The following is a 12,553-nucleotide window of genomic DNA, read 5'->3' as shown; positions in this document are numbered from 1 at the left end:
TTGAAAAATGAGAACGTTCAGACATGGATGGAATAATGAATGTTACAATCAGCCAATACCAAAAAAAACATTCTCCACATTCCATTCCGTTTAAAACATCTTTGCTGTTATGTGTCAATAGTAAAAATTATCATGTCGAGATGATTTGACCATCACACGCTCAATGCGCTTGAATGTGCACAACAGTTACAATCTACTTGTTTGTAAGCTTAGTGGACACACACCTTATGACGCAAATATTCAAAATATATATATATAAATAAATTTAAAAATAATGGGAGTAAAATTTAAAATTTTCTTCTCATTCTCTTTCTGATATGTTTATGTTCTTGATTTTCATTAATCAAATTATCGTTAATAAGGAGTTAAAAAAATTAAAAAGTATATGAATGAATCCTTGACAGATACAAAATTAATGATAAATGTAAGAACACTTTTAAAAAGGTCTTTGTTTGTAATATATTTTTTTAAAGAATTAAATAGGTTTTTAATGTTTTCATACGTAAGGCACAATTTGTTTGATTTCAATGAATATTAAAACACTTACATAAATGTTATACATAGATATAAGTGTTTAAAGGCAGTTTTGATTAATTTAAAATTAAATACATATATCGCTCACTCCTTTCAAGAACGTCATAAATCAAAAATTGTTAATTTTCAGTTGTGCATGTTTTTGGAATGCCCAAAAAATGTACTATATCCCAGCAAAAGCGGTTTATTTTTAACGTAATATTTACCCGCTACAGGGCAGAAAGTGTTGTTTTGTATTTTGAAGAAAAGGTATTGTTTAATTATTTATATTAATGTACTAAATATTTTTCTAATGGAGAAAAAACCTTCAGGTTTTACCTAAAAAGATCTGTTGCACAGAAAAAAGTTCAATAAGTGGCTTGATATTTATTTTTAATACATTATGTTATATTTTTAAACATTAAAGACGTTCTCCTGAAAAATCAAGTTTTTTGATTTATGACGTTCTTGAAAGGAGTGAGCGATATATGTCAATATATATAAAAGGAAAAAAAGTTTTTTTTTTTTTGACTAGTAACTGTAGAAACTCGGTTAAATTAGGATATCTGTGAAAACAAATATTATCAATGTGTTTTACAAATGTAACAACATACCAAAATAAAATGTGTGCGATTTAAACCGATTATTTATCAAATATGTATTTTTTATCGTTAAACGAAAATTTTATCAAATTTAAAAGACACTGGTTTAAAAATTTTCTAGTATGGTTGAAAATTCGAACTACGATTTTATCATTTCATATAATAATTTCTAAACTAATAACAAAAAATACATTTTTTATTTACCTGTTATTGATTGATATAACTGTTTAAATAAATATCTTTTATTGATTTTAAGATAATAATTTAAATCGCTTAATATTTTCAATACATACTTTGTTGATAAGGTGAAAAACTTACCATACAAGTAAATTTGATGATAATCATGTTTAAATATAAATATATATTTATTTTTATATCGTATGAGAAATGAGGGGGCGTGAAAGAAGATTAGTATAAAAATACCTTTTAGTCAAAATAGGATTTTATATTTTGTGATATAAAAAAACTAATTATTTGCATAGAATCGACCTTAGTCCATACATACTAGTTTGTATAAAAAAGTTTACTTAGCCGTAGGATGAGCATCGGACGAATGCATTCGATAATGCCTATATTTTTACACAAACTATATTAAGCATTAAAACAATTGAATGACACTCGTCAATACTCTATGACTTGTATATGACACTCTTTAATTCCACATCAGACATTCGCTAGCGTACAAAAATACATTTATTTACTCGAAAAATACTGTATACAACTAACATAAATATGGATTTTATTATCTATGATTGTTCTTTAACTTGAAACACAGCCACAAAATAGTTTATACCTAGTTTGTTTACACCCCGGCATTTTAAGAATCCTTTGCCAACCTGAGCTTTCTTTCGGCCAGTGACGAAACGTCAAAGTGACCGCTGAAAGGGTTGAATTATTGTCTTGTAATACTTCAAAATGCCGGCGGAGTTGATGTTAGACACAATTTAGATATTCTTATTCACTGTATTTTGATGGTGTTTCTTCTCAGCACAACTTTGTTGAATTGACCACGGTGGTGATGGTTTTCTCCTACGTTATTGTCCTGTGCCCCGTCAACAGAATTGCAACGGCCGACAGAAGAACTGTCATGATGGAAGTCTCTCGGGATGGACTGGAGTTTCTTGGTGATTCGGAATTCCGTTCATCGGCACCCGCTATCGCATCAAAATAAAACAATTAACACATGAACAATCCCAACGACTCCGGTCTCATGCAAAGTGCAGTAATGCATTTTTGCTTGTGAATTAATTACTGTGCACTAAAGTGCTCAAATACAAACAGTGAATTCAAATTACACATTTCAAATTAACATAAATAATATGTATTTTACAACAGTGCCATTGTCATTATCACATGTAAAAAAAATATATATTTACAAATTTTGTTACACCAATGTAGCCCACACTGGCTTATATTGAACCTGGCACATGGGAGTGCATTTATTTTAATTACAGTGTGCGCTTTTTGTGAATGAGTGATGAAATATTATGGATGATATCGTAGTGCAAAAATGTAACATCATCATAGTCTAAAGCCATTTTATTTTACCATTATATTTGTGTAAAAACGTGCACAGACAAACGGGTAACATATATACACAAGACAAAGAAATTATTAACACAAATACTCAACATAAACCTATTGAATGTCCACAAACGTTGAAGCACAATATTCAGTTAAACTGGTACATATGTTTAATGTTAAATAGTACTGAGAGCATTATCTATTTGAAAATGTCAGTAAGTACTGAAAAAAACTTTAGGGAAAACTGTGCTTGTGAGTAGTAGTGATACAAACAAAAAATATTGAGAAAATGGGGATATTTTTATAAAAGTACCATAGAACGGGGCTACTTGAACTTTGATGTGTTACTTGAGCCCAGTACAAAAAAATATTTAAATCTGTATTTGGTCTACAATAATGAACGTATTGTGACAATAAGTGTCACTTGGAAACAATGAATCATGTCGATACGTTCATTATTGTAGACAAAATACAGATCTAAATATTTTTTTTGTACTGGGCTCAAGTAACACATCAAAGTTCAAGTAACCAGTTAAAACCGGACACTAATGCATTCAAATACCCTTCCACTATCCTTCATCTCATTTTGCTTGGAACACTACTACATTTGCAATGTTTTCTCTAAACTAATTGGACTGTACTTGTAAATATCTAATTACAAATATTTAAGAATGAACAATCCATTGCGATGATAATTGCGCTATCCCCCGTCAATATATCGTGTGATTCGCATCTTTTATCGAAAGACTACATCACAACGTCCATCATAACCCAACATCATCCCAAATGGTGGACGCTACAATGCAATCTGCAAAATGTGCAAAAGGCACATGGCAAAATTACCCAGGAAAATGCCCTCATTAGACTTGGAGTTTGATCATATGTATATATTTTTATAATCAATAATATTCAATAATATCATCACTGAAAATATGAACTAATGTAGTGGACAAAATTAAGAAATTGAGTTATATATATATGGAACTATGTAATATTAAATATTGTGTATTTAAAACTTTCATATCTTCAAAAATACACTCCTTATTTCAACCTAATTTAACCAGTTGCAAGGTACATCTGATAACTGAGTAATTTGTTACTAATCTAATCCCTGTTTAAAAATTTTCACTATACTCAATGATAATACTACAAACCATACCGTATAATATTACACATGATTTGAATTGAAATTTTCAAGAAAATAGTGATAATGAAAATAATGTAGAGGACCTATCTATATTAGCGTAAAGATTATCGTAATTCTGTTAAAGTTATACTGGAGAACTTCTAATTTTGTAAATCTTTGTTGATTAGAAGCGTGCGGTAGCTATTTTAAGAGATTCTACTAAAAAAAAAAAAAAAAAAAACATTTAGGCTACTTGAAAGCTATAAATGGCACAAAACAAAGTGCTATTTACTTATAAACCCAGCGACCATAAATAATATTTCAACTTCCATAGTCAATTAGCTATTTTGGACTTTACAAAAAGTGCAATTACAGTTATTTTTTGCACGGATCTTTCGACCTACAAGATATCACTATAACCCTCAAGCACACGCACAGGAAAGGTCGCTTTTGTATAAAATAAAACCTGGATTTGAGTCTAATGGCAGCGTCCACTTGAGTGGCATGATTAGCATGCTAAAGCTAAATCACTAAACAAACTATCAATACGTAGGTCGCATATATCAACGACTGGGCGGATAACGGAAATAGCCATACGTTTTGTGTGTTTTTGAGTAAAAATTTCAAACGAGACTGCACATTTACAACATGTATAGGTTGAACTGGCCTGCCGTACATATATTTCAATCAAATTTGTAATAAGAAAGATATAATGCTTTATCCTAAAAAATTACCTATTTAAAAGTGCCTTTTTGTCCCTTACATTATTAGTTTATATTAACGGTGAAGTAATATTGTTTGCATTCATATATTATATTCAGGCAACTCATCTTAATGTTCACTTTCAAAACAGCCGTCAAGTGTTGCAAAGTGGGCAGAATGGAGGAACCGGTCTTCGTTTGAGTATTTGTGTTAATTGAAATGAAAATATAGGTAAAGAAGGCAAACATACACATTGATTGGTTTTCATAAGGCCGGCCGTCACACACACTAGCAGTCGTATTCTGTTTAAGTGTGCTCAGTTGGAAATATTGCAAGTGAATAGAATTAAGAAATTGTGGTTGGCGACAGTCTGGGTGATGTTCCTATGGCTTAGTTTCCCTTGAGTAATCGTTGAACACTGCAAAACAGAGGTGCGATATGTACTAAACAAGACAGGAAGGGTGAAAGAGAGGGTAGAGAAGTGAAAAACATTGCAAAACTGCTACCTGCTAAAAACCTCAATTTAAACTTCATTCATTTATTCAACAGTCACTTTGTGGTAATGCCTGTCCATTTTAAATCTAACCCTTAGCACTGGAGTGCCGCCATTGAGGCGGTAATCATAGTTTCCTACTACTCTTGATGCTATAACGCCAAGAAAACAAAGTCTTAATACTCAATACTTTTAATATATTAATTGTTTACTTTTCAATATAATAATTAATCAGAATTATATTGAAGTATAAATAAATAATAATAAGTCTCGCAATTTAATTTTTAATTGAGTTATTGCAGTATGTACAAACCAAAAAACTTTCCAGGGCAAAGGGTTCAATTTCACTAAGTAAATACCACTGTTTATTAAAATCCATTGTGACATGTGTTTCGATGCATTCCGCATCATACTTTGTTTAAAAATGATGCGGAATGCATCGAAACTTGTGTCACAATAGATAGTGATATTTACCAAGTGAAATTTTAATTAAAAAAAGAAAAAAACTAAAAGTAAGGCTCAGTTTTTTTTATGAAAATAGAAACATAGCTAGTTTTTATCATAAACATTTGGAATCAAAGTGAAAACTGATACTTTTTTCAGCTATCATTAATTTTTCTTCATTCCAGCTTAAGTTTCTAATGTGAAATTCTCTAATATATGTATTGGGAGCTGAAAATATGCAATACGCAACCAAATTTGTGCTAATGCGCAATTAATTTTAAATTATCAAATCCAAAAACCAAATTCAGTAACGACTCGAATGTATGTTTCATATACGGTGTTTGATAATGATGTTGTATTGAATGCTAGATTTTTTTTAAAGATAGATGTTTGTTTTTACTATGTAAATGGTTGATAAAAACAAAAAAGAAATTTGATTCTGCAAGCTGGAAGGCGCCTCATTTTAAATTACATAAAATCAGCATTGTTCTTAGTTTCAAAATCATCTAAGAAAATTTTACCAAGAGAGAACTGATCATTTAAATAAAGGTTTGACAGACTGACAACTTTGCAATGTTTACGGATGATCACGATAGAGTTTTAGTCTAAAATAACTATTAAGATACAATTTTCATTTCTTGTTTTGACTGATGAAGTAATTTTGATAGATAGAATCCAATATATTAAAATGAGGATTTTATGTGTTATTGTTTAAAAAATACTGCTAATAATGAAAGTAAATTTGATAAATATATTACTTTGGTGAGATAAACATGACTTTATGTGTCGCCTTCTTTCAAAATCCGCCAGATCCAATTTTATAAGATTTTAAAATAAATACCCTAACGGAATGCCAATTGTGGGCTTTGTTGTTTAAAATATTTATATACTTGAAAACTCTGCTAAAAAATACTTAAAAACAGCGTTGTATTTCAAATTCCGCTTTATTCATGGAACTTGCTTTCTGACTCATCCTAATTCAACAATAAAGTTTATTCTTTTGGAAAATTAAAAAAAAAAAGTTTGTACATACTTACATATCACTCACTCCTTTCAAGAACGTCATAAATAAAAAATCATCAATTTTCAGTTGTGCATGTTTTCAGAATGCCCAGAAAATGCACTATATCCCAGCAAAGAGGCATATTTTTAACATAATATTTACCCGCTAAGGTGTTATTTTTGCATTTTGAAGAAAAGGTATTGTTCAATTATTTTTTGAAATGTACTAAATATATTTCAAATGGAGAAAAAACTTCCAGGTTTACCTAAAAAGATCTGTTGCACAGTTAAAAGTTCAATAAGTGGCTTGATAATTATTTTTAAATCATTTTAGTATATTCTTAAACTTTAAAAACGTTCTCCTGAGAAATCAAGTTTTTTGATTTATGACGTTCTTGAAAGGAGTGAACGATATGTTAATAAAAGTAGAATCCAATCCAATAACCGTGTTTAATTTTGGATGTATATATTACTTAACAATTCAATATGGAATTAAACCAACTGTCCGCACTCACAATAAATAAAATAAATAAATATTTATTTATAAATTCAGGAATTCTTAACTCTGATTGAATGACTTCATATTATAGAAGTTTGACTAGTTTGAAGTTTTTCTGATGGTGAACATATGTGACTCCATCGAAGAATTCTAGTTTTGTTTTTAATACCCTCATTTCCTTAAAAATTGTATCTAGAATAGTTATTTTTTTGTAGCAATGATTTTGTCTGGAGTTGAAAGGGGTTAGGATCAAACAATGACAACAATAGATCACAGGGAAGAAGAAGAGAAGAGTAAGTGGTCCATGCAGAATTGCATGTAATATAAACGGATAAACAAATCAACTAATTTAGACAAAAGCAACAGGTTAGGTTACACAAACACAATACTTTCAACCTACACAAATACATAAGTGTTAAAACAAAATAGCTTCAGTCATGTTATTTACTAAGCTTAAAATTACATCAAATTTAACAATACACTGTTAGGGACAACATTTTTAAACACAAAATAGTACAAATATGGCTCATACTTTACACAATCTTTTAGTTAACCCTTGCTGGTCCCCCAAAATTAAAAAAAAAAATCTAGGTAGACAGTTACATTCCAATCGGAAAAAAATCTTTTGTCCTCTGCTCCACATACTGTTGTAATAGATACGAGTGACAAAAATGTAAGCTTGGAATTTAAATAAATAATACTAATGATGAAAAAAATGTCGAATAACATCCGACATGGGACCTAAGAGCAAAAAATCGATGTCGAATGAGATTCGACATTGGACCAGTAAGGGTTAAGGAATACTGAAATTTTGTATGGTTTCTCAAATAAACTCAAGAAGTTTATTTTATTTTATTTATGTATTGAAACCCTTATTTACACTTCATGATGCATAGGGCACTGCATCGTATAAACACAGTGTTATCTTGATTGTTAACACATGAAGGAAAGGCGATCAGTCCTCAACTTCAAGTACCAGTCCAGGGTAATATTGAATAAATAACTCGCTAGTAAATGTGCATAAATATGCCTAAATAAATAATACCTAAATAGGTTCAAATAATTGAGTTTATTATTTTAGGTGACACCTGATAATATACCAGATAATACAGACTGCAATTTGATTTTTAAAAATACAACAACAAAAAAATTGCAAATAATTTAAATCGTTGATAAAATGATTAAGCAAACTTTCTTGAAGAATGCTTATTTCCATTTTAATAAAGTTTCCATTAATTTATTCACACCATATTATTAAATTCAATATTTCAGTCAAAATTTAACAACTTTTATTAAGTTTTCTTTGTTGATTCAACTAAAAAGATTATGCTTATGATGAATAAAAGAAATAAATTAAAACACACATCTAGCTATCTAGTACTACTTCAAAGTACATAGTAATTCAAATTTATTAGTTTTACAATTAGTTAACTCACTAAAAAACTACCAATAAATAAAACAGCTGCAAAAGCAACAAAAAAACACTGTTATAACTAAAACCTATCCAAAATATTTAGGCATTTTACTGTAATTCTAATTAATTGTTTTTTTTTTAATGATTTTATTGACGAATATATGATAATATAGTAAAAATTCATATAAAGCAAATAAAAGCTAACATATCGCTCACTCCTTTCAAGAACGTCATAAATCAAAAATAGTAAATTTTCAGTTGTGCATGTCTTCGAAATGCCCAGAAAATGTACTATATCCCAGCAAAAGAGGCATATTTTAAACTTAATATTTACCCGCTACAGGGCAGAAAATGTTGTTTTTGCATTTTGAAGAAAAGGTACTGTTTAAGTATTTTTTAAAAATTTATTAAATATTTTTCAAATGGAAAAAAACCTTCAGGTTTTACCTAAAAAGATCTGTTGTACAGTAAAAAGTTCAGTAAGTGACTTGATATTTATTTTTAATATAATGTATTATATTCTTAAACTTTAAAAACGTTCTCCTGAAAAATCAAGTTTTTTGATTTATGACGTTCTTGAAAGGAGTGAGCGATATGACATGGCTTGTTACTTGGGGGTCTAAAATAATATTATCTATGATAACATCCATAGAAATCGTCACAATTTAGAAGAGAATTGTGTAATTTTTGTAAAAAAATCTTCTACATTGTGATAATTTATATGTAGATTTATATATTTGAGGCATATAGACAACATATTATTTGAGGTTAAGTAGTTGAGCAAATAAAGTTGCTATAAAATATGACATCAATCGGCAATACATTGTTGGATTGCTATTCATTGGATTTTATAACGATATGGCAATATAAATACAAAGATTTAAAATAAAAACCCCATACCGTGATTATTATGACTAGGTTAGCATGCGACGTGCGAAGCTTCAAGCAACTAATATAAAATAAAATGAATGAAAAATAAAACACATCACATACAATGAGCAAATATAGTATCAGCATAGGTAGTTGCCTAAACCGCAAAGCTTTTCATCGTTTCGATGAAAACCAAAAGTTCGGAGCGGATTTGGCATCTAGAAAGAAACGATAAACCAATGTTATAACTTAAAATAAACGATCGTCGCTTTTCAATCATTGCGCTAATTTCCTATTTCACATCCTCAAGTGTTAAAATTATTTCAAACACACACGATGGTGCATAGGGCACTGCGTCATATAAACACAGTGTTATGTTGATCGTTAACATATGAAAGAAAAGTGATCAACCCTCCGCTTCAGGTACCAGTCCAGGGTAATATTGAATAAATATTAGAGTGAAAAAATCACTTATATTTATTTGAGCCTCCCCTGGGAATCGAACCCGGGGCCTCCGGTACGGTAGGCTGACCATTACGCTACGGAGGCGGGCAATGCTACTTCACAATAAATGTAGTGAATGAATTAAATTAAATTAAAGCAATGAAATATTCAAAGGATTAAATGAATGATTGTAAAAGATTTTGTTTGCAACAATTTTGAAAATAAAATGTATGTATTCAATTCAATGATCAACAAAAAGATGGCCATAAGAACAACCTCTCAGTCAATTACTGTTGTGAAATCGAACATTAGTTTATTTTAGAAATAGGAAATAGACTTTAAATTGAAAACAGAGTTGAAATATTATCTTTGTTTTACATTTCATGAATTACATACATTTTAATACTATGTATAATAAAGCGACAATAATTGGCTTTGTGTAAAAGCACATAAATCTAGAAAACAAAGTGATATAACTGAACAAATGTCTGTTATTTATTTTAAAAAATAACAGACTTTTGCTATTTAAAATTTGAATGTGTGTTATATTAACTACCTACCAAAGCTACGTTCTACTTGAACAATATCATAATTATGTTAAACCCATATGAATCAATTCAATGTTTTAATGACTGTTATACGAGGATTTTCATCTTTTCAGATTCAGGTGTGATTCTTATGCTCAAAGAGATGGATCGATAGCTGGGAATCGACATTGCAGGAGGCTTAAAAACAGACCACGAGGCCTACACCAAGAAGAAGAAGAAGATTCTTATGCATTCGATAATTGATATCTAATGCGATTATTTTTCAGATGTCATCCTCAAAATCGAATTTACCGAGACATTTCGTTGATACATATGGCTTTTTAAAAGGATTTTATGAGAATTTAAAAGATCACTTTGGGGTATATGTAGATGTGAATCTATAGATAAATATACCTATAAACTTCTGCTAGGTTCATCTTTTTTTTATGGCATTTTTTGTACTATTTTATATATGTACCTCAGGACTTTAAAAATAAAAAATTTCACTGTCTTCAGCTTCACGCTCCCAGCGCAAAATACTTAGAACAGGGACAAATTCCGCGGTAAGAGCAGTGATGGGATTCAGCCGATTTGCACCGGTTCGCTTGAACCGGTGCCTAAAATTTTTAGAGTTCGCCGAACCCTTTGGTGTCACACAATATTCCCATTGAGATCATGTATCGGAGCACGCTCAGTTTACTTGATAATGTTTGAACCGCACAAAGAGAAAATATTGGAAAAATTTGGTTAAGTTAAGCACTTAGTAAAAAGAATATTGTGAAAGATATACGCTTCAAAACATGTACAAGTAAACAATGTTTTCCTTTCTATAACTTGCCGGTCTCCCACAGGACCAGAAGGAGATAGAAACATTTGATACATAATTTCTTTATAGGGTAGAGGTAGAGGTAGTACCTAAAGGGCCAACCGGTTCTTGAAAATTTTGAATCCCATCACTGGGTAAGAGTTTATAAAAGTACATGAATCAAAGAACGCATGAGTCTTGCGGTTGACATCATGACTGTCCATTATATTGCCATTGTTTTCGTACAATTAAAATATACAATATATAGTTTTATCCTGCACATTTTCTTTCTTTCTTGTTACTTTTAAAATTTAATATGATGATTAAATACACATGATAATACCCCATTGTCGTGATCTTTCAAATTCTCATAATGACGAGATCAAATGAGGTTGTTAAAGATGCAAGGTTACAGCCGTCACGAATGTTTAATATCAGGACATTTGTTCCTGTAGTCTAGTGATTAGGACGTTAGGCTACCATAAAGAGATTCAAGGTTTGATCTTCATTAAGATATTTAAAGTAATAAAGTTGTATATATATTTTTTTACATCTCAACATAGATAAAGATTCTAGTGGAACGGAAGGTCTGCTGATGACAGTCAACAGTCCGCCTTCTCCTGAGGAGTTTTACGTGGTTTCCTCCCAGCAATGAGCAAATGCTGAGAAGTTCCTATTTGACCCATACAAGATCATCCCTCCTGTTCCCAAAACAGATTCAAATAAAAACATATTTAATTAGCTAGAAGAAACAAAAATCCACTAAATGATCTATAAACCTTGTACATAATAAGCAAGGTAAATAATAAATGCAATTCCCATCTAAAAAAAAAAACATAGATAACGAAGAATATGGGAGTCTGGGCATTTACGGGGCTTACGACCGTCATAGGCTGCTGGTTTAAGTGATCACTTTACACACGTGTAACATTCACCAATTTTACCCATGATTGACAGCCACACTACTCAAATTCTTGGAAGTTCTATATTCATATATTATTCAAATTCAAAACATAGTGCTTGAATCACTAGACACATCTATGGTGAGATGAAACAAGCTTTTTATTGAGCAGGAACTCTTTCATTTAGTTGTAAGGTCCGAATATTTTTATACTTCTTACATATTCTTCTTCATCTATGTTGAGATGTCAAAAAATAATAAAAAATATATCTCCTATAATTGGAGATAATCCAGATTTGTGAACAAGTATTTTGACGCACTTAAAATGTTGTCTGATTTCCTGTTGATCTTATTATATGGTAACCAAATGTGCTAAACACTCCAATACAGGGAAAAAGGAATTGAATTTTAGCTAATTATATTGATGGAGTATGAATCATGATGAGATTTATTGTAGCGTTGGAGTTCATACTTTTCAGTTTCACGGAGTTTCCGAGCCACCCGCCTTCCTATATTTTTTTATGCTGCTTTTAGTTAGAATCAGCACAAAAATCAAACCTTGGTTTAATCATAAGAATATAAAAGACCAAAAATATTCTGCCTTTTTAATGTACAGGGTGGCGCAAAATTAATCAGCCCATCGGAAGATGTTATAATTTTTGCAAATAGTGTCGGACGTCAAATCAT

General features: G+C 30.4%; 1 protein-coding gene across 4 annotated transcripts in view; it reads right to left on the bottom strand.

The window, feature by feature from the left end:
• Window positions 1-1,539: 1,539 nt before the first annotated feature.
• LOC148302627 (matrix metalloproteinase-18-like) overlaps window positions 1,540-12,553 on the bottom strand; it is a 90,942-nt gene continuing 79,928 nt past the window's right edge. Inside the window, exons 11-13 of one of the 4 annotated variants that reach the window (XR_015838619.1) lie at window positions 9,313-9,407; window positions 4,718-4,885; window positions 1,540-2,269 (exon numbers count right to left, since the gene is read on the bottom strand). Coding sequence is in view for 1 of the 4 variants with exons in the window: in XM_088271323.1 (XP_088127449.1) it covers window positions 2,145-2,269 (125 nt within the window). In the remaining 3 variants the exon portion in view is untranslated. The remainder of the gene's footprint in view (window positions 2,270-4,717; window positions 4,886-9,312; window positions 9,408-12,553) is intronic. The other 3 variants (XR_015838620.1, XR_015838621.1, XM_088271323.1) reach the window with 3 other exon arrangements.

This window comes from Brachycentrus maculatus, unplaced genomic scaffold (genome assembly GCF_059751285.1).
Source record: "Brachycentrus maculatus isolate JH-2025_06_01 unplaced genomic scaffold, ASM5975128v1 h1tg000430l, whole genome shotgun sequence".
In the NCBI taxonomy this organism is placed as follows: domain Eukaryota; kingdom Metazoa; phylum Arthropoda; class Insecta; order Trichoptera; family Brachycentridae; genus Brachycentrus; species Brachycentrus maculatus.
The sequence above is the reverse complement of the archived record's forward strand: the minus strand, read 5'-3'. Positions and strand labels throughout refer to the sequence as shown.